A 23466-nucleotide genomic window follows, 5' to 3' on the forward strand; every position below is an offset into this window, starting at 1 on the left:
TAAAACCTATCAGTACTAGTTATTTATCTGGGAGCGAGTCAGATATATACACACTGAACAAAAAATATAAATGCAACCATTTCAAAAAATATGCTAAAATAAAAGACATGTTTTCACTTTTTGGGGTAATGTGTGTAGATGGGTGAGAATTATTTTTTTTTGAATTTAGGCTGTAACACAAAATGTGGAATAAATTAAAGGGTAAGAATACTTTCTGAAGGCACTGTAACTATAGATGTTCTGATTAATTAAGAAAGCTTAACTTAGTTATGTGTTTTTGGTTGTTGAGTCAATTAGACCATGCCCATTTCAAGTGTATCCTTGTAAAACATAAAAAGGTATTTCAGAATATTTAGACAAGTTAGCTGACTAACTCATTGATTCTGCTTTATAGTAAACCCCTCTGCTCGACCTCCCCATCGCTAAAGGTTATTAAATTGTAATAATTATTAATAATATCAGCTATTATGCGCATCATGATGCCATGTTTATGGACTACAGGTGGGAAACCATTTTCACTTCACTTAATGTTATGTGTAGGACAAATATGATCGATTACAGAAAGTACATTGTATAAACAGTTAAAATATTTAGATTAGATGAAACGGTGCATTGCACTGTATAATAAGAACGGTGCATTGTTGTACACACAAACTTCCGGTGAAAAAAAGTCCTTCGCCGGAAAAGGAATGATGAAAAAAACAAGCTGAACGTCAAAACATAAACAGAGCAAACACGCGTCGTCTTTAATTTGACTGTCTCTTTATACACACATTCCTCATGTCGTGTGTTTTTCCAAGATTTTCTACCCAATATGCTATAGCTAGCTAAGTAATAGCTTGAAGACAATACATTACACCGAAGATTAGGACTAAACGACGTGCGCCTCGTTGGGCCTACGACTAGAGGTAACATTAGCTAGCTAGCATGTTTATATGTGGTAACTACCGTAAAATTGGTCAAAGTCCTGAACAACATTTAACTAAATGTACCAACATGTGTAGATTAGCGTTTCAAATCAACCAACAGAATACTTCGTGCTAATACTTAGCTAGCTATCTCTGGATAATTTGAAGTAACATGGCCTGTCAGCTGTTTTGTTAAATGTCAGTGTTGCTGCAGCAAGTAGCTAAGATTAGTTTGATAGTTACTGTTAGTTAGCTTACTCCGTCTGATTAATCAGGCTGTAATACATAATTCATTGGTATGTCTGTATGTACAGCCTGAAACTAATGACTGCAACATCGTGTAAAATAAATGTTCCTTACAAGCCAGAATGTTTTATAAAATTGCATTTTAACGTACTCTACCGTTTGTCGTTGGTGTTAGTCCTTCAGATGGTAGAGATGTTTTAAACAATATATCGACAGGAAAGCAATGATTACCCGACTTTTTAGAGCGCCAGTACTGAAGTTTACATTTCTATCACTTGGCACATGCGCAAAACCATCTAAACGACTGTTCAAACGACTTCAAGGCAGCGTTCAGTACATTTAAAACGCAATAGAACGTTAAATTAATGGAAACGATGCAGTTGAAAAACGGTGAGGGGTTGGGTTGTAGATTCAAAATGCACCGCTAACCTTTTAAAACGTCACTCATTGCTTCAAGCCACAGCCTGTCAGTTCAATAACTACAATAACGTTTTTGGAAAAGGTGCCATTCAGTACAAACTGTTCAGCAACGTAGCAAACGTTCAAGCGGGGGGAACAATCCATACAGTTACTTATCGGGATATTATTTTTCGAGGATGTATCTTCTTGACAATATTATTTTGCTCAAATTGGCTGTACCTGCACCAATCATCATCATAGGCTTTTCTCCATCTTCTTTTTAAATAGGGAGACTTTGTTTTTAGCATTTATTTCGACTGACCAAAACTTGTTTTCTCATGGCTCTTTCTTGTCCCTCTGCAGCAGACATAAGGCGAGCAATGTGTTTGGAACAACTAGTTGCAATAAAAATCACATTGAGTCGCAATACATATATAATCATGAGAATCGCAATACATATAGTATCATGATAATATCATATCGTGAGGTCCCTGGAAATTCCCAGCCCTAGTGCACGTGCCTTTGGTCATGAGCAAACATGTGCACGCGATGCATACATACTAACTGAAGTCAGCAGGTATTTACATGGTTTTGTGCATGTGATAGAAATGGGTCAACAATAATTTCTTGTGGATATTTTGTGTCAAATTATGTGCATCTGAAGGGTAAACTGCACAGATAATCGGTAGAGTACATTCAAATGTAATTGTATTCAACATTCTGACTTGTAAGGAACATTTACACAATTTTGCAAGCAGTTCCAGGCTGTATATACCAACTAATTGTCTATTACAGCCTAGCTTACTCCTAGTGGACTAAACCACTCCATGGTGAGGGAAGTTTCTGATGAACCACCAACAAAATGGAGGAGAGACCAGGCTTTGTGGAATCTAGCTCAGACTACAACGATTTGCCCCAGATCAATACTTCAAAACATTTTAAATTATGAAACGCAAACCGTGTACCTATGTTTGTCCTCTGTAGTTGCGTGCCTTTGCAAATGAGCAGGTGCTAATTTAATCTCAAATAGGAAACAGTGGGCCATTTTTCATTAACGTTTTATTGAAAAGGTATGGATTTCATCTAACACAGACTACAGAGGACAAACATAGGTACAAGGTTAGCGTTAAGTAGTGATCATGGGCGAATCAATGTTGTCTGAGCTAGATTACACAAAGCCTGGTCTCTGCTCTAGTCCGTTGGTGGATTTCATCAGAAACTTCCTTCACTGTGGAGTGGTGTTAAATCAGCTAGCTTACTCCAAGCTACTGGCTGCAAAGTTAGATACACGTGAAACTAACTGCCAGTCTATAGGTAAGTGCACACTTGATTTCATTAATGGAAAACTTCACTCTAAATCTATCTTTTGATATTTGTTTAATTAGTCCATTGTTGATATAGTCCCAAAATGTTTTGCATGTCAGCAATCAAGTCTTCAAGATAAATAACTTTCAAAGTACAGAAATACAGCCGGTATAATGCATTTTGCTGTCTGTATTTTGAAACTGAAATATATCTTAACTTGATTGCTGACATGTAAAACATTTTCAGACTATATCAACAATGGAAACAAATACCAAAATAGTTTTTGGGTGGAATTTTCCTTCAAGGCCTAGTTGCTGATGTGTTTAGCTAGTTAGTTTGCAAGATTTCAATCATATGATAGCTTAATTTGTTCATTAGTCACCTTAGCTAGCTGACAAAACTGGCTAGCTGTCTTGAGTGATGTCTTGCTACATTGCTATAACTTAGAAGGTCAAGTCAGTTGTTTGGACATATTGCAATTATTGACAATCAATATAATTAGGTGTCTTCAAAAGCAGCCAACAATGTAATTCACTTGACCCTGTCTCTCTGTTCATTCCAGGCTCTCCTCCTGTCCACAGGAAGAAAGAAACAGGATGGCAGAGGCAGATGGTAAATCCAGTGTGCTTAACGGTGAGGGATCACACAGGCCTCACTGTTGCATAGTTTTCCATAAGCGCTGGCTGTCGGCTAAACAGCCGGTAACAGAATCATTGTCAGTCGGCTACTTTTTCCACTTTATTAACTAGGCATCATTTCCTAAAATTGTTTCAATTCGCCAGTCAGAAAAGTCTTCCGCTAGAATAAACTATATACATATTTTACTGATCTTTAGATAGGACAGGCGCCTGTCATTCACAAAGCGAGCGCCGACAAGGAAACACTGCTGGTTTGTCAGTCTGCTGTCTGTCCCGCCTCTCGGTACCAGTGTTATTTTCGTACGCTGTGGTTGGCTGTAGTCAAATGTATTTTCACAGAGGGAGAGCATGAGTCTCCTGTGAGTGAATTTACACGTCCCGTGTAATGTAAGTGGTAACGATGAGTTGAAATCCACTTAATTATTGTTTTGTGGCAGATTCATATAGCCTTCCACTGAGTCGGGGCCCATAGGCTATTTACTGTGCTTTGATTGATGACCAAACAGCTTGTGTTGACTCGTTTATAAAAAGTGTCGAACTGACTGAATAAAGTCAATCTCTTAAATCCCTTTGCTATTCATAAATCATACAATGTATTCATGTCCATGGTATCACATCAGGACAAGTAAACCAAAGATCTTGTTTGTATTTTCCTAGGATTCGAAGCCCATGTTGAGACTTGCTAGTGACCTCTAAAGTGACTTGTCAGTGTAGCCTAGTTATGGGTTGGGTTGTTCGCAAACGAATGGCTCTTTTAAAAAATAAAAATGTTTAGGTCAACAGAACAAACCCGAATTGCATCAGTGAGAAGGTCGTTCATTTGGCTCCTTAATTTGCATACTGGTAGGCTACTACTGCTTTTTGGCAATTATCTGCAGATAAGTTATGAAAAAATGTGATGAAGATGTTGAATCCTCACTGGTAGTGGAGAGGCAGCCTCATTCAGTGTTTTTCATTAGAGCCGGCCGTCGGTTAACCACGCGGAGTTGTGGTGCACAGCCTATTTACTGTGCTTTGATTGACAACTGAAGAGCAAGTGTTGACTAGTTTTATAAAAAGTGTCGAACTGACTGAAAATTGATCTCCTATATCCCTTTGCCATTCATAAATCATGCAACATGGTTATATGTCCATGCTAACCCATCGGGACAAGCAAACTAAAATATTAACTTTGTATAGCTCTGCATTGACATGATTGGTTGACAGTGGGTGGGGGCGGTACATCCTGTATAAACACAAACTCACTTCCTTGTCAACAGCTCTGCACTGCTCCGTGAAGCGCAAGAAGTAAACTCAGCAAAAAAATAAACGTCCTTTCACTGTCAACTGCGTTTATTATCAGCAAACTTAACATGTGTAAATATTTTTATGAACATAGCAAGAGTCAACAACTGAGACATAAACTGTAGAAGTTCCACAGACGTGACCTGAGCCAAGGGGGGGTCAAAATCAAAAGTAACAGTCAGTATCTGGTGTGGCCACCAGCTGCATTAAGTACTGCAGTGCATCTCCTCCTCGTGGACTGCACCAGATTTGCCAGTTCTTGCTGTGAGATGTTACCCCATTCTTCCACCAAGGCGCCTGCAAGTTCCTGGACATTTCTGAGGGGAATGGCCCTAGCCCTCACCCTCCGATCCAACATGTCCTAGACGTGCTCAATGGGATTGAGATCCGGGCTCTTTGCTGGCCATGGCAGAACACTGACATTCGTGTCTTGCAGGAAATCACGCACAAAATGAGCATTATGGCTGGTGGCATTGTCATGCTGGACGGTCATGTCAGGATGAGCCTGCCCGGAAGGGTACCACATGAGGGAGGAGGATGTCTACCCTGTAACGCACAGCGTTGAGTTTGCCTGCAATGACAACAAGCTCAGTCCGACGATGCTGTGACACACTGCCCAAGAACATGACGGACCCTCCACCTCGATCCCGCTCCAGAGTACAGGCCTCAGTGTTAGGCCAATTTCTTCGATGATAAACGCGAATCCGACCATAACACCTGGTGAGACAAAATTAAGAATCCTACAATGTGATTTTTCTGGATTTTTTTTCCTAATTTTCTGTCATAGTTGAAGTGTACCTATGATGAAAATTACAGGCCTCTCTCATCTATTTAAGTGGGAGAACTTGCACAATTGGTGGCTGACTAAATACTTTTTTGCCCCACTGTATATGGCTCCCGAGTGGTGCAGCGGTCTAAGGCACTGCATCTCGGTGCAAGAGGCTTTACTACAGTCCCTGGTTCGAATACAGGCTCTATCACATCCGACCATGATTGGGAGTGCCATAGGGCGGTGCACAATTCGCCCTGCGTCATCCGGGGTAGGCCGTCATTGTAAATAAGAATTTGTTCTTACCTGACTTGCCTAGTTAAATAAAGGTTCCATTCAAAAAACAACTGGCGGCAACCGTAGCACAATCAATAGGAGGGAAACAGTGGTTGGTGCTGAAAATATAGCTAACTTGTTATGTAAGTGTTGCACACCAACAGATTGAGAAAACCTACACCAGTTGAGTAATTCATTTCAACAATAATCTTCATTTTAATTTGACTTTACAAACAACAAGAGGGCTTAATTGGAGTCTACTCGGAGCCTAGACCTATATAAAATATCTTCACTGGCTGAGGTAGGCTATGATGCTTAACAGCCTAATAGAAGTAGGATTTTTTTATTAGGCCTACTTACAATTGCAACTGGTCAAAAATGTAGAATCCTACATAAAACAATCATTTAAAGAAAAAAAGTCTGCACGTCCGAATGTGCAATGTAGCTAATAATGAAAAGCGCACATTTAGAGTTTGGGATTTACAAAAGTAATTGGAAAGGTAGATACAAATTATTTGTGTCATTGTGGTTGCAATAAAGAATGTAAACAAGATGTAAACAAGATGCTGTGTTTTTGTTTACAGTTGTGATGGACAACTGGAGGCATTTTGAAAATAGGTTTTCAAACACTTGTTTTTCACAAGTGTACTGTAGTACTCTAGCAGGTGTTGCCCATCATGCAAATGTTTATTATTAGCAGGGCAATATACGTTTTATATATCCTGGCTACTGTTGTGAAAATCCTTTCACTTGCAATGTATTCAATGCTTAATTAAGTACTCTAAAGTGTTATATTTCTAACTCAAAACAGCAGTACAGTATTTCTTCATCGACATCTTTATGCTTTCGTTAATTAAATAACGAGAAAAAATGCATTCAAATGCAGATGTTTATTTAAACAACATTTTAGTCACACTTCCACCCAGCTCCACGGCCACAGGTATAACCTTTTTTGAGATGGTCAATGCATTTGTTGCATTGTATTGTCAATTTTTCTAGACAAAACATCTTGATGGCCTTGACCAGTTCATCTTTGCTTGTCGGCTTGGCAAAGTTACGGATTAATGTTTTCAGTTGATGCCAAACAAGAGATGAGAAAAAATATTTTTAGATATACTGTAGGCCTACCGAAGGTGTTGTCTGTCATTTAATTTTATTTAACCTTTACTTTACTACATAAAGGTCTACTTACTCTGCTGGCGTCTTGACCCAATTTATGTCCTCGTTTGCAACGCAAACCCAGGCCGGCAGTGTGTTTTGGGTCATTGTCTGCATTTGGAGAAGAAAAAAAGACATTTAGCCTAACAGACAACATTCGGTACAATAATAGAAATATACATGTAAATGGGCCTAAACGTAACAAAATATCGCTATAATCCTACCTTGATAGAAACTATGTGGTCCCAGAAACACCTCTGACATATGCTGTACCCTATCTCTTGATGATTTCTTCCTCAAAGAAATCTTGAGCCATGATACCTGAAAAAGGAGGCAAGAGTAAATTATTGTGGAACACATAACAGTCCGTGAGGTGTAGGCTACAATATTTTATGTACCTTTTGCTTTGTAAATTGCCAAACTTACCATCAAAAATCAAATATGGGACTGGTCCCTGGCGAGAAATTCCCCCCCCACACATGGAGTGTGAGCGGATGCTTGGGACTCGGCTTGCTTGATCTTCTTCCTTTTTTTTCTGTAGCAATTTTGAGCAAATTGCTCAATGTCCACGGTTGATTCGTCGGTGAAGATGATGTCATTGAATGTCTAAAATCCAACATTTCTAAATTTGTGGAGTACCACATTAAACCGATGGTTGAGAATCTCCCATCTTATGTCAAAGACACTAGTCACATGATCTCATTTGATAGAGGGCTTAGGAAGGATACCAGGGGGCACCCTGCTGGCCACTTGATGTGGAGAGCTTGTACACTAACATCCTACACACTTGTGGCTTGCAGGCGCTACAACACTTCCTTCAGCAGAGAGACTCTACCCTTGCTCCATCCAATGATTGCATCTTACAACTTACTGAACTGGTATTATCCCATAACTACTTTGTCTTTGAGTCAGACTTTTTCCTTCAAATTCGGGGTGTAGCCATGGGCTCCCCTTTTCCCCCAACTATTCAAACCTGTATGTGGACAATTTGAAGAAGCATTCCTATTTAAAACAGAGACATGCCCCTTACTTTCTAAAATACTTCTATGGAAGAGATACATAGATGATGTCTTTGTGCTCTGGGAAGGAAGTCCGCAGGAACTAAATGAATTCCAAACTCTACTAAACGAGAGCTCTGAATACCTCAAATTCACCATGCAGACTGATGAGAGAGAAATAAACTACCTGGACTTATGGATCATCAAAGATAATGATGCATTACACACACTCGTACACAAAGCCCACAGATCGCAATACCTTGCCATGTGCGGATAGTATGCATCCCCTTCCCCTCAAGAATGGTCTACCATATAGCCAGTTATGCAGGGTTAAACGAATCTGTGGCCACCAGTCAGATTGTGACAGCAATGCTAAAAAAAAAGAGGCACAAGGACAAAACACTTGATGCTGCAATGATGAAAATATATCAAAAAGAGTGGAATTACTAAACTCAACCAAAGAAGAAAAACAACGCAACTGTCTCATGCACTAGGTACACCAAGGGTTCAGAGAAAATGAAAGCAATCCTGAAAAAGCAGTGGCATATTCTGCAATCAGACCAAAAAATCGCACACCCCTTCAAGGAACCCCCAATGGTGGTCTATAAGCGTGGTCACAATATTGGAAATAGTTTGGTGAGATCTGACATGCCCACTGAGACACTCTTGACACTTATCCCAAATGGGAACTACAAATGTGGCTCATGCGCACAGAGCAATAGTACTATCAATCAAATGTATTTATTTATAAATCCCTTCTTAAATCAGCTGATGTCACAAAGTGCTGTACAGAAACCCAGCCTAAAACCCCAAACAGCAAGCAATGCAGGTGTAGAAGCACGGTGGCTAGGAAAAACTCCCCAGAAAGGCCAGAACCTAGGAAGAAACCTAGAGAGGAACCAGGCTATGAGGGGTGGCCAGTCCTCTTCTGGCTGTGCCAGGTGGAGATTATAACAGAACATGACCAAGATGTTCAAATATTCATAGATGACCAGCAGGGTCAAATAATAATAATCACCGTGGTTGTCGAGGGTGCAACAGATCAGCACCTCAGCAGTAAATGTCAGTTGGCTTTTCATAGCCAATCATTCAGAGTATCTCTACCACTGAAAACAGCAGGTCTGGGACAGGTAGCACGTCCGGTGAACAGGTCAGGGTTCCATAGCCGCAGGCAGAACAGCTGAAACTGGAGCAGCAGCACGGCCAGGTGGACTGGGCTCAGCAAGGAGTCATCAGGCCAGGTAGTCCTGAGGCATGGTCCTGAGAGGGAGAGAAAAATTATTGGAGAGAGCATACTTAAATTCACACAGGACACCGGATAAGACAGGAGAAATACTCCAGTTATAACAGACTGACCCTAGCCCCGCCGACACAAACTACTTCAGCATAAATACTGGAGGCTGAGACAGGAGGGGTCAGGAGACACTGTGGCCCCGTCCAACGATACCCCCAGACAGGGCCAAACAGGCAGGATATGTCTTTCTTCAGACAACCACATACAGGTCGAAAGATCACTGTTAGGGGTATCATCTCATGCAAGACCAAGGGAGTGATCTATCATCACCTGTTCATGTGGAAAAGCCTATGTAGGACAAACGAAAAGACAATTAAAACAACGCAGCTCAATCAGGTGTAAGAACATTGACTATCCAGTAGCAGCTCACTTTGTTGAAGCTAACCATTCCATCTCCTCCCTCAAACACAGGCGTTGAGCATGTTCCCCTACCAAGGAGAGGAGGTAACATCGAGATCCTACTACTACAAAGGGAGACTTACTGGATATCCTATCCTAAAACTATTGACCCCTAGTGGTCTGAATATTGACTTTGATCTCAGGCCCTTCTTATGAACACATTTTTTTCTTCTAAAATACTTTTACAGCTTATTAGTGTACACCTAATATGTTCCCTCTGTTGATGATGTTCATTATATATATTGTTGAACCAAAAGATTACATGTAACAAAAATTCAATACAAAATTATGTGAAATTGAATGAAACAAGAATGTATGTTGATGCTAATATGATGTACAATATTCTATTATGTTTCTATGTAACAATAGCATAATATATTTAATGTCATTTACTATTTTCAAACAGTTTCACAAATTAATTTGAATTAACTTAATCATTATGACACACCCCTCACTACTGTCATTGGTTACACTAATTGCACTGGGGTTCTACATAACCTGGTTAAAGTATTCATGACATTACTCTGAGGAAGGCACAGTGATGCCAAAACGTTGGTAAATACCCATTAAATTGCTGGGAGATTACACATGGAGTGTGTGACTTTCTTTATTTTGATTAGTTTATAGTTATTGAATGTCTCGCCAGCTTTGATCCATGCCTAGGCCTGCCGGACGCGAAGTTCTTTGTCAGATTATTCATTGGGTTGAAACTACACAACATTATGGCTATTAGAAGGGCTATATTATGGCCTTTATAAATATTATTTTGGCCTTAATTCAGATTACAATTGCTCACTTTTTTTTAAACAAAATAATCTCCAAAATATTGTTTTATATATATATATATATATGCCTTCCCGCTGTAGATGTCTATTTCAGCACCGTTTCGCGCTGCTCTGAGACAAGCATGTTTGCTATGATTACTTGTCAGACTGCACAGTAGCCTAATAAACAAATGCAGGTGGCTTATATCTTCAAAATGCTTTCAATGCTTTATTATCCAAATATAAAAGCATATACTGTACTGTATTTCTTCATCTTTATGCTTTCGTCAATAAAATAATGATAAAAATACTCTTTCAAAATGCAGATGTTGATTTTAGTTATGGATCCATAACAAATTACTATGTGAATAAATATCATTGATTTACAGAAATATTGGAACAAAGTTGTCTAATGAAGGCAAACAATTTAGAATCCTCCAATCCTCTTGTGCTGTAGCCTACTCCCGACCGTTGTGTTCTACAGCGCCATGTTTTCCATTCCATCCTAAAGGAAACCCCGAGGGTTTCGTTTTTCTCTAAATAGAGAGACCATAATATTAATAAAATTTATTAAGCCAAATTTCTTCAAATCAATCCCATGTACTATGTTATTACAAAAAAGGTTTGAAATTCTCTAGTAATGCCAATATGGGAGACTATCAAATGCTTCTCAAAGATGCCCTCTGGTGGTCAAACTAGCACTAACTTGCATTAACGTAAAACATGTCTGACAATTAAATAACGTGCTATAGAATGCTGCAGCAGCCTGCAAGGTGTGTGGCAGTATGACGCAACTTTTAAAGGAGGAACTACTGTATAGCTCACTACTGACCATTCCCCACGTTCTCTGTTAGGAATATTTTTCCATTAATCGCTTTAAAGCGTTTTAGTTTCGGTGGGAAACCTCTGTGTGGACAAAGCACATTCCTCTGAAATTTGGAGAGGGATGTTCTCTCTCCTTGATTTACAACAGGGTGTGATACAACAGGGTGTGAGGTGTCAACCCCCCACCAGCTCCCTCCACTTTTCTGTGGGTGAGAGAGGGTCTGGTTACTGTCTGATCTGACCCTTTCAGATCCTCACAGGACAGTCATGACAGTATTTAGTCATTTCGCTGTGTACTAGAGGCCACCAAAATAGAGCTCCTTCAGCAAAAATATGTAGAACCCTGTAGTTTTTTTATTTGGCTGGCTACTCTAGGCCTACTGATTTGAGTAAAGTGTTGGCAATGGAGTAGTCAACTGCTGCTTTCTGTGTAGCAAAGCCCATGTTTAACACCTGCCTCATTCTTCCATCCTACCTGTAGGTTTATTCATGGGTGCGTGACTTTGTGTAAAAGTGGTGCTGCACAAACCATTTTCCTGCAATTCTATATTGTTTCGCAACAGGGAATCCATGTTTAGTTGACAGAACATAGTCCATTTTCTTAGGTTTATGCCACAATAAACTAAATTGAAAGAGTAAACCAGATTTAGTCTTTGCCACAATAAATACAATTGAAAGGGTAGATTAGATTTGTTTTTCTGACTAGATTACTAATCTACCACCTTCCACCCACAGTGATTGATTGACCGGTCTAAAACCCTACCAACTGTAAATATGACTTGAATCTCAAGAGAAGATCACTTTTTTTAACATTAAATCTGTCTTACTTAGAAAATAGTCCTGATCATATATACTGAACAAAAATATAAACGCAACGCCCCATCTTTCATGACCTGAAATAAAAGATAGTAGAAATGTTCCATACGTACACATTTGTTTACATCCCTGTAAGTGAGCATTTCTCCTTTGCCACACCTGTCAGGTGGATCGATTTATCTAGAAGCTGATTAAATAGCTTGATCATTACACAGGTGCGCCTTGTTCTGTGGACAATAAAAGGACACTCTAAAATGTGCAGTTTTGTCACACCACACAATTTGAGAATTTGGCAATACGGCCTACCGGCCTAACAATCGCTGACCATTTATAAACACCAGTCCAGGACCTCCACATCTGGCTTTTTTACCTGCGGGATCTCTGAGACCAGCCACACGGACAGCTGATGAAATGGAGGAGTATTTCTGTCTGTAATTAAGCCCTTTTGTGGGGAAAAACTAATTCTGATTGGCCGGGCCTGGCTCCCCAGTGGGTGGGCCTATGCCCTCCCAGGCACACCCATGGCTACGCCCCAGCCCAGTTGTGTGAAATCCATAGATTAGGGCCTAATTAATTAATTTCAATTGACTGAGTTCCTTATATGAACTGTAACTCAGTAAAATCGTTGAAATTGTTACATTTATATTTTTGTTCGGTATAGGTCTAGATGTAATCCAAAACAACTAACACACTGAATTCATAAATGTTCAGTCATTTTAATTGCAAAGTCATCTCTTTCTACTCAATACCACAACTAATTGTACCAATTTGGGAGGTAAAGTTAAAGTATCCAATAGCTGTCTGTTTTCAAGGCATCATAATGTACCAGAGGCTACCAAAATAAAGCTCATTCTGCAGTTTATTGTGGGGGCATGCCCCCCCGGACCCCTGAGGCAGAATATGAGAGCAGAGGAATTGTTGGAAAACACACTCATCGCTCACGGAGTGGTCTTTGCGCACCTCTCCGGCGCTCAGCGTCCTTTTCCACTTCCCCAAAAATAGATCAGTGCTCACAGGAAAGAAAAATGCAGCTCTAAATTAGCTCCATTCATTTTTTTGTTGTTTCTTGAAAAGATAATTTAACAAACACCCCATCTACTTTTGTGACTATGTACCATTTGGTTTTGAAGTAGGCTATTTTAAGAAGCTTCAACATTTCAACCTCATGTCGTAGGCTGTTAAACAAGGACCTACCTGGTGAGATGCGGCCACTGTGTTAAAAAAACAAATAGCTTTTTCTCTACTCTATTGATTATCAGATACTTCAGTTGTAACTGGCTCTGTGGCGATTTCCAACGTACAGTTGATAGACAACTTAGAAACTGCTAAACAATTTTTAAAAATAAATACAACAGAATAGGACTAATTTAAAAGAACAATGATGAAGGAAATGAAAAATGCTGTGCAGAGCATGCCCAGAGCTCCTGGCTGAGCAGTACCGGAGCGAAAGAGAAGGCAGACGCTCGGCCCGCTCCACTCCATTCACATCCTCTGGCCCAAGCCCGGAATTCCCTTGCTGGCTACTTTTTCTATTTGGCTGGCTACTCCATGTTCTGCTTTTGGCTGACTGGAAATACTAACTCCACCAGAACCTGCTACGTAAAACTAATGTGGGCATCTCTGTACGTTTGTTTTTCAGATGGGTCTGAGGAGCCAGATCCAGGAGAAGACCAGCGACGGGAGGGAGATGCTTCCGCAGCCACAGAGGGACACTCTGGCTCTCAAGCAGGTAGTAGGAGAGGACTATAGCAAATAGCTGTCATAGTTCAACATCTAGCCACGACACAGGACACCATGACTTTGACATTATACACTTAATATTTGTTTTACAATGGATGAGTTTCCTCAACACTTCTTGACAGTAACTCTTTTTACTCAATGTGTGACAACTTGCTCTCTTGCCCAAATGCTTCCCTTAGCTCCCAGAGATGCAGGAGACGAGGCTAAGAACAAGCCAATGCCAGATGCTAAGGTTGCAAGGGTGCCTGGAGAGGAGGAGGAGGACACAGACAGCATGGACGGCAGTGGCCTCTACTCGCTGACCGAGGAAGGGGAGCGAGAGAGCGAGGGAGGTAGAAGGGAGAGAGTGAATGAGAGGGATGCAGGAAAGCGGGCCGCCAGAAAGAGGAACCGCCCGAGTGGTGGCACCGCCCACCACTCCTCCAGCTCTGACGAGGATGACGATGATGAGGAAGAGGAGGAAGATCAAGAGGAGGAAGAGGACGAGCAGGCCATGGACTCGTGGTTGGGGGCGGAGCTGCGTGACCTCAGCAGGCCGTCATGGCGGGCGGTGCCCTCCCTGAAGTCGAGGGAGATTGGCCGGGGTTCGCACCAGTTTGTGAGGCGTGTGTGTGGTGCACGAGGCTTGGTCCAGAGGCTGGAGCTCCAGGGGCGCCTGGAGAGACACACTGGCTGTGTGAACACCCTGCACTTCAACCCCTCAGGCACACGCCTGGCCTCCGGCAGTGATGACCTGCGGGTGGTAGTGTGGGACTGGGCTCGTCGCCGTGCTGAGCTCGAGTTTGACAGCGGGCATAAGAGCAACGTCTTTCAGGTTAGGGGAGAGGACAATCAGGCTAGGATAGGATGGGATTATAGAAAAGGGCAACATTTCTTGTGTTGTTGACAGACAGCCATTTAACAAGTCATTGTAAAATGAGAAAGGTAAGCTATAAATGTGGTAGGGGACTTTTGAGAGATGTTGAAATGTACCTTTCTTCCTCCCCAGGCAAAGTTCCTGCCACACAGTGGAGACTCCACCCTGGCCATGTGTGCCCGGGATGGTCAGATCAGAGTGGCTGAGCTCTCTGCCACTCAGCGCTGCAAGAACACCAAGAGAGTGGCTCAGCATAAAGGGGCAGCACACAAGGTATGGAGACCATGTGTATACCTCAGGAGTGTGGTTGTATTCGTGATAATGAGTTTCAACATTTGTCCAAGAAGCCAGACTTCAGTTTGCGGCTCAAATGAAACCCTATTCTACATATATTACATAACTTTCGACCACCAGAACCCTACAAGGAGTGTATAAAACATTACTAAGAACACCTTTCTAATATAGAGTTGTTCCCACCCTTGCCCTCAGAACAGCCTCAATTCGTCAGGACATGGACTCTAAAGGTGTCAAAAGCATTCCACAGGGATGCTGGCCCATGTAGACTCCAATGCTTTCCACAGTTGTGTCAAGTTGGCTGGATGTCCTTTGGGTGGTAGAACATTCTTGATACACACTTGAAACTGTTGAGCTCGAAAAACCCAGCAGCGTTGCAGTTCTTGACACAAACCGGTGCGCCTGGCACCTACTACCATACCTTGTTCAAAGGCACATCTTTTGTCTTGCCCATTCACCCTCTGAATGACACACATACACAATCAATTTCTCAATTGTTTCAAGGCTTAAAAATCCTTCTTTAACCTGTCTCCTCCCTTCAACTATACTGATTGAAGTGGGTTTAACAAGTGACATCAAGAGGGATCATAGCTTTCACCTGGTCAGTCTATGTCATGGAAAGAGCAGGTGTTCTTAATGTTTTGTACACTAAGTGTATGGCAGCTTTGGTCAAAAGTAGGGCACAATCTGGGGAACTGGTTGTCATTTGAGATGCAGTAGTTCTAAGCCTTTTTAAGCGGAGACCTGAGGTGATTTAAGTGTGTTGTGTTTATTCTGTCTGTGTGTCAGCTGGCCCTGGAGCCAGACTCTCCCTGCTCCTTCCTGTCGGCTGGGGAGGACGCCATAGTGTTTGCCATCGACCTGCGCCTCGACCGGCCTGCCAAGTGAGTGATAACGCCTTAATGCAAGATCACTTGGACATTACTGTACTAAGGTCATTCGTTTTCCCTGACCATGTGACCAGACCAGGAATAACTCCAGGCCCAATGTATAACATAACAGCCGTTTAACCCTTTACCCACTTTGTTTTACTCTTTTCTTTTTCTCTCAGTAAACTGGTGGTGGTGAAGGAGGGGGATAAGAAAGTGGGGTTGTACACCATATTTGTGAACCCTGTCAACACACACCACTTTGCTGTGGGTGGGAGAGATCAGTATGTTAGGTGAGACTCAAATCCCTTTTATATGTGTATCGTAAAGCAGAGAAAGTGCATTCTTTGGATTCTGCACATCCTTACTATGTTCTCTCTCTTACCTCTCCTCATCTTCAACCTTTTTAGGATATATGACCAGAGGAAGATTAATGAGAATGAAAATAATGGCGTACTGAAGAAGTTCTGTCCATCTCACCTGGTATCCAGCGAGTCCAAAACGAACATTACCTGCTTAGTGTACAGTCATGATGGCACAGGTAAAGCACATGACTCAAACACATTTTTATTCACAAGTCTGAGGTCCTCTGACTCTTGCTGTTATGACTGTCCTCATGTCTGTTCTCCCCATCAGTGACCATGTCTCTCTCGGTCTGTCTGTTCAGAGCTCCTGACTAGTTACAACGATGAGGATATCTACTTGTTTGACTCCAGCCACAGTGACGGTGCAGACTACCGCAGGAGATACAAGGGCCATCGCAACAACGCTACGGGTACTGGGGGACAAAAGGGGAAGGAATGATTATGAACTAGTTAATTATAAGTAAAGAAAACAGCAACACATACACCGGATAGGTGCAGTGAAATTTGTTATTTTTACAGGTCAGCCATTGTAGTACGGCGCCCCTGGTGCAAATTAGATCTATGTGCCTCGCTCTAGGGCACATTGACAGATTTTTCATCTTGTCGGCTCGGGTATTCGCACCAGCGACCTTTTGCTTACTCGCCCAACGCTCTAACCTCTGGACCTCTCTATTTCTCCGTTTCACAGTGAAAGGGGTGAACTTCTATGGCCCTAGCAGTGAGTTTGTGATCAGTGGCAGTGACTGTGGACACATCTACCTGTGGGACAAGGTCTCCGCTCGCATTGTCCAGTTCATGGAGGGAGACCGAGGAGGAGTGGTGAGAGAGGGAAGGAGGGATGGTGGGTGGGAAGCTGTGTACGGTGCTTGAAGAAGCTGGCGAGCGCAAGCAACACTCTCAAACAAAATTGTACAGTGTCAGTTTCACTCATTCATCTCAATCTGTCACTTCACACTTTGTCTCATCCTCTGTTCCCAGGTCAACTGCCTGGAGCCCCACCCTCACCTCCCAGGTCTGGCCACCAGTGGTCTGGATCATGACGTTAAACTGTGGTCCCCCACTGCCGAGAATCTCACAGGGCTCAAGGGCCTCAAAGATGTACGGTTCATACCATTCTATCCACACAAACCACAACATATCACCAATATCCCAAACATTCCCACGACATATAGGCTTGATGGCGCCGAAGAACATGGCTGACGTTTTACATTCTCCCAACCAATTGTGCTAGTTTAGTTATTTTTTTTGCGTTTTGTGTAACTTATTTTTTTTCTTATTGTGTACATAATGTTGCTGCTACCGTCTCTTATGATCCTTTAACAAGTCCGACGAGAAGGATATCCTGCTTTCACTGGAACAGGCCCAGATTCCCGGCTTTTGGGTGAAGAAAAGAAGCCTGAAAAGGGGCTGCAGATCGGGCAGCCTTCTGAGAATCCGTAGGCGAGCGAGTAAACTCCCACTGACATCTGTTCTTCTTGTTAATGTGCAAACATTGGAAAATAAAATTGATGATTTACGATTATCCTACCAACGGGACAATAAAAACTGTAACCTCTTATGTTTCACCGAGACGATACGGACAATATAGAGCTAGCGGGATTTTCCATACACCAGGCAGAACAGAGACACTACCTCTGGTAAGACGAGGGGTGGTGGTGTGTCAATAACAGCTGGTGCGCGATGTCTACAATGAATGAAGTCTCGGGGTATGAGGTAGAGTACCTTATGATAAGCTGTAGACCACACTATCTACCAAGAGTTCTCATCTATTATTTGTAGCCGTCTATTTACCACCACAGAACGAAGCTGGCACTAAGACTGCTCTCAACCAACTCTAGGCAATAAGCAAAGAAGAAAATGCTCACCCAGAAGTGGAGTGGCGCTCCTGGTGGCCGGGGACTTTAATGCAGGCAAACTTAAATCAGTTTTACAACATTTTTACCAGCATGTCACATGTGCAACCAAAGAAAAAAAAAATCTAAGACCATCTTTCCTTCACACACAGAGATGCATACAAAGCTCTCCCACACCCTCCATTTGGCAAATCTGACCATAATTCTATCCTCCTGATTCCTGCTTACAAGCCAAAACTAAAGCAGCAAGTACCAGTGTCTCGCTCAATATGGAAGTGGTCAGTTGCTACACTACCAGGACTGTTTTTCTAGCACAGACTGGAATATGTTCCAGGATTCATCCAATTACATTGAGGAGTACACCACCTCAGTCATTGGCTTCATCAATAAGTGCATCGACGACGTCGTCACCACAGTGACTGTATGTACATATCCCAACTAGAAGCCATGGATTACTGGCAACATCCACATCGAGCTAAAGGCTAGAGCTGCCGTTTTTTCAATGAGCGGGAGACTAATCCGCACTCTTATAAGAAATTCCGCTATGCCCTCTGACGAACCATCAAACAAGAAAAGCGTCAATGCAGGATTAAGATTAAATCCTACTACACCGGCTCTGACGCTCGTCGGATGTGGCAGGGCTTGAAAACTATTACGGACTACAAAGGGAAACCCAGACGCAAGCTGCCCAGTGACGTGGCCCTACCAGATGAGCTAATTGCCTTTTACGCTCGCTTCAAGGCAAGCAACACTGAAGCATGCACGAAAGAACCAGCTGTTCTGGATGACTGGGTGATAACGCTCTCGGTAGCCAATGTGAACAAAACCTTTAAACAGGTCAGCATTCACAAAGCTGCGAGGCCAGATGGATTACCAGGACGTGTACTCAAAGCATGCGTGGACCAACTGTCAAGTGTCTTCACTGATATTTTCAACCTTTCCCTGACCGAGTCTGTAATACCTACATGTTTCAAGCAGACCACCATAGTCCCTGTGCCCAAGGAAGCGAAGGTAACCTGCCTAGATGATTACCGCCCCATGGCACTCACGTCGGTAGCCATGAAGTGCTTTGAAAGGCTGGTCATGGCTCACATCAACAGCATCCTCCCGGAAAACCTAGACCCACTCTAATTCGAATACTGCCCCAACAAATCGACAGATGATGCAATCTCAATCGCAGTCAACACTGCCCTTTCTCACCTGGACAAAAGGAACACATATGCGAGAATGCTGTTCATTGATTACAGCTCAGCGTTCAACACCATAGTGCCCACGAATCTCATCACTAAGCTAAGGATTCTGGGACTAACACCTCCCTCTGCAACTGGACCCTGGACTTCCTGACGGGCCGACCCCAGGTGGTAACAACACATCTGCCACGCTGATCCTTAACACTGGGGCCCCCCGGGGTGTGTACTTAGTCCCCTCCTGTTTTCCCTGTTCACCCACGACTGTGTGGCCAAACACGACTCCAACACCATCATTAAGTTTGCTGATGACACAACAGTGGTAGGCCTGATCACCAACAACGATGAGAGGCCCTATAGGCAGGAGTTCAGAGAACTGGCAGTGTGGTGCCAGGACAACAACCTCTCCCTCAATGTGAGCAAGACAAAGGAGCTGATCGTGGACTACAGGAAAAGGTGGGTCGAACAGGCCCCCATTACCATCGACAGGGCTGTAGTGGAGTGGGTCGAGAGTTTCAAGTTCCTTGGTGTTCACATCACCAATGAACTATCATGGTCCAAACATACCAAGACAGTCGTGAAGAGGGCATGACAAAACCGTTTCCCCTTCAGGAGACTTAAAAGATTTGGCATGGGTCCCCAGATCCTCAAAAGGTTCTACAGCTGCACCATCGAGAGCATCCTGACCGGTTGCATCACCGACCTGGTATGGCAACTGCTCGGCATCTGACCGCAAGGCGCTACAGAGGGTAGTACGAACGGCACAGTACATCACTGGGGCCAAGCTTCCTGCCATCCAAGACCCATATAATAGGCAGTGTCAGAGGAAAGCCCATGAAATTTTCAGAGACTCCAGTCACCCAAGTCATTGACTGTTTTCTCTGCTACCGCACAGCAAGTGGTACCGGAGCGCCAAGTCTGGGACCAAAAGGCTCCTCAACAGCTTCTACCCCCAAGCCATAAGACTGCTGAACTATTAATGAAATCGCCACCGTACAATTTACAGTGACCCCCCCTCCCTTTTGTACACTGCTGCTACTCACTGTTTGTTATCTATGCATAGTCAATTTGCCCCCACCTACATGTACAGATTACCTCAATTAGTCTGTACACTGACTCGGTACTGGTGCCCCCAGTATATAGCCTCGTTATTCTTATTGTGTTACTTTTTATTACTTTTTACTTTATTTGGTAAATCATTTCTTAACTCTTCTTGAACTGCACTGTTGGTTAAGACCTTGTAAGTAAGCATTTCACGGTAAAGTCTACACTTGTTGTATTCGGCGCAAGTGACAAAGTTTGATTTGAATACTGCATACCAAAGCTGTGAGTTTTGATGTGACTGTTGTTGTGGTCGTTCAGGTGATGAAGAAGAACAAGCGTGAGCGTGATGAGGACAGTGTTCGCCATGGAGACCAGTACGACACACAGCTCCTGTGGTTCCTCATGAGGCACATGAGAAACAGACGGCCCCAGAGGGTAAGTTGAACACACCACAACCCACCCACCATGTGTAATCTCTATTCCAGTAATCAAATCACTACACCCCGCTCTCTCTCTCCCTTTCCCTCTCTCCCTCCCTTTTCTTTTCCAGACACGTCGCGAGGGTGCAGAGGGAGACACTGATGAATCCTGGAGCTCTCCGGATTCCTCTGATGAAGAGGACGGAGGGCCAGACCACGTCCAGTGCATGTCCTCTTGAGCCAAAGAGACATGTGAGAGTACACACACACACTCTTTATTTCCCTAGAATTTATCCACATAGGCAGGCACTATCGACACACATGAACACTGAGAGACCATAAGTAACAGTAAAGGTATTCACATATACACACACAGCATACACACACAGGCAGACATAAGTACATACACACAGCTAAGGGGTAGGGAGGATGACTCGTATAAACCAAGACACAAAATCGAATTTCTTATCCGACAGGGACTGAATTGTAGACATTTTTGTTCATACAGTCTGCTGATGCAAATAGCCTCAACCCTGATTTTGTTCTGATCTGTATTAGAGGGAGGCTGATGAATGCTCACATCCCTAGACAACCACTTGGACTCGTACACCCATACATGTGCTCTGCCAAGCCCCTAAGAACTTACCCACTTCAACACACACATTTCTCAATCTGCTGAACATCAGAGCACACATTTACCCCACTCTCCTTAACAACCCCTCACCCTTGTACTTTTCTGTTGGTGATGGCAGAAATGGAGGGATGGGAAATACACCTTCTAACCTCTGATCATCCCCCAAATGTGATACACTCCATAGATTTGAAACCCGAGCCCCTTACACTTTCTACACCCTCTTCTTCTCGAAGTTAGTTTCAGAACATCAGCACGTGGCCAATCAGTTTAGCCTCCAGATGGCTTATACCAGGTGACTTCTTCCCTTCCACTCTGCTGTGTTGCTTTTCGTATCCCTCAGCCCAACCCTCACCACGCTACTGAGTGCACTTTAATCAGGGATATATGGTGTGAGTTTCTTAGACAAAGTGTTTGTGTGGCGGCCAACCATGCAATGTTATGAAACATTGGCTACATTGGCCCCCGGAACAACCTCAGTGACGTCAAGGTGTACTTTCTTTCTCTGAGAGTACATTTGACTCTAGTTGTTTAGTTTGGGATTTGCACTTAGCGGGAATGTCTGAAACAGCTCCGGCTGGAGCAAGGAGAAAGAAAGATTCCTCCCCCATCCTTCTCCTTTACACTCCTCCTGGACGAGCACCCTGACCTCAGCCCCTCCCTCCCTAAGCCATCCTCTCTTCCGTTGAGAGTACATTTCGCTGAGACGGTGAGCTGGAGGGCTACTGAGGACCACCTGGATGGTCTCATTGCAAAATGCATACAGTATATACATCCAAAAGGTTTCTCACTTTTCTGTTTGAGGAACCCTGATGATGAGGCCCTAAGCCTCGGGTCCTGCTACCTACATCCACGGCTCATGCCAGCCGTCAGCCTCTGCCAGAGATCAGACTCCATAAAGAAGGACCGAGGTTTGATCAGGCTCTGGAGATCAGATGTAGAGACTGCTGTTTGGCTCTCTTTTTGACCGGTGTGGGCTTTCAGAAGCCATTATTCTCTATATCTGGGCCCATCTGCCCATTCAGGCCTCTGGGTCTGTGTTATTCAGGCCAGGGGGACAGAAGAAGGGAGGATTGATCTGCTTGCCATTTTTTTTGTTTTTTTGTGGAAGCGATAAAGTCCAGCTTTTTTCTCATTTTGTATGAGAATTATAGAAGTTAGATCAATTGATATGTACATATATTAAAACTGTAAAGAAATCATCTTTAGCAAATTATGTTTGACTTAAGAAATAGTTTGTCAAAATATTTGATTGGTATCGATGCAGAGGTTTATATTATATATGAGGACAAAGTACTTTTAAAATGAAGAGACAAAGATGATGTAATTTGTTTTCTCTTTTTTTGTAAATTATCTCCCCAATTGTTACATTAGCCTATATCGGCAGGATTCAGTTGAACAGTGAATTGAGTTTGGTTCCTTTTCATTTTCAATTTTCTCCCTTCAAGATCTTGACCTATTTTTCTTTGTTCTTGTATGCATCTTTTAGGCTTTTGATCAATGATTTATTCCACTGCTGCCTAATATTGTGTTCTACTGGTGCAGTTGGAAACATGTACAATTTGTGCAATAAACAGAAGACCGTGTCCCTTGTGTTATTTTGACATTGGTTGTTTCAGGCATCAGAACAGAATTTGAGCATACTCAGAATTTCCTGTTTCCAGAAAGAGAGCTTGACGTATAGCCTGATCAGAATCCATAGCAACAAATGCTCTGTAGCAAGCATGCTACCTACTAGGTTAACTTGATCTTAGCCTGGCCTGGTGAATAAAGACAGGGCTCTCGGCCAATCAGAATCTTGTCCGTCCTTATGGACTGTCCATTTGCGGAAAATCCAAATTACATCGGAGCCTGCATTGTCCCCAATGCATTACAAAGGGAATTAATTATTGGACCTCGAGTAGATCCTTTAGATCAGTGGCTCTCAACCAGGGGTGCTAGGACCCCTGGGTGTTCTTGAAAAGACTCACAATACTATAGGTTGGGAACCAGTAGGTTAGATCATTCAGAAGGTTTTCTTTAGGAACGTTATATTTTTTTTCCGCAGAATCAATCATATCTGGCCAACATACTCAACCAGTAGCACTGTAACCCAAAGCAGTTTTGCTGTGACTGCAACGCAAACTGTA

The 23466-nt window shown here is 42.8% G+C and overlaps 1 protein-coding gene across 2 annotated transcripts; it reads left to right on the top strand.

The window, feature by feature from the left end:
- The first annotated feature begins 660 nt into the window (after positions 1–660).
- Positions 661–22923, top strand: LOC112226716 (DDB1- and CUL4-associated factor 8). Of its 2 annotated transcripts, none has more exons than XM_024391219.2 (13): positions 661–908; positions 3421–3491; positions 13719–13808; positions 13999–14633; positions 14808–14948; positions 15759–15853; positions 16021–16131; positions 16249–16379; positions 16506–16613; positions 16892–17022; positions 17182–17301; positions 20606–20722; positions 20838–22923. In XM_024391219.2, exons 2-13 carry the CDS (start codon positions 3455–3457, stop codon positions 20943–20945), a joined length of 1824 nt encoding a protein of 607 aa, XP_024246987.1. In that variant the 5' UTR covers positions 661–908; positions 3421–3454; the 3' UTR covers positions 20946–22923. The 2 variants fall into 2 exon arrangements, with proteins under 2 accessions (XP_024246987.1, XP_024246988.1); XM_024391220.2 differs by having other exon boundaries at positions 3421–3470.
- Positions 22924–23466: the final 543 nt, after the last annotated feature.

The sequence above is a fragment of the Oncorhynchus tshawytscha genome, linkage group LG28 (assembly GCF_018296145.1).
Source record: "Oncorhynchus tshawytscha isolate Ot180627B linkage group LG28, Otsh_v2.0, whole genome shotgun sequence".
NCBI classification, from domain to species: domain Eukaryota; kingdom Metazoa; phylum Chordata; class Actinopteri; order Salmoniformes; family Salmonidae; genus Oncorhynchus; species Oncorhynchus tshawytscha.

Excerpts from the sequence above, each read along its gene's own strand:
- LOC112226716 (XM_024391219.2), top strand. The coding sequence starts at position 3,455 with ATGGCAGAGGCAGATGGTAAATCCAGTGTGCTTAACG. Across the intron at positions 3,492-13,718 it reads TAAATCCAGTGTGCTTAACG|ATGGGTCTGAGGAGCCAGAT; the intron begins GTGAGGGATCAC and ends TTTGTTTTTCAG. Across the intron at positions 16,614-16,891 it reads CCATCGCAACAACGCTACGG|TGAAAGGGGTGAACTTCTAT; the intron begins GTACTGGGGGAC and ends TCCGTTTCACAG.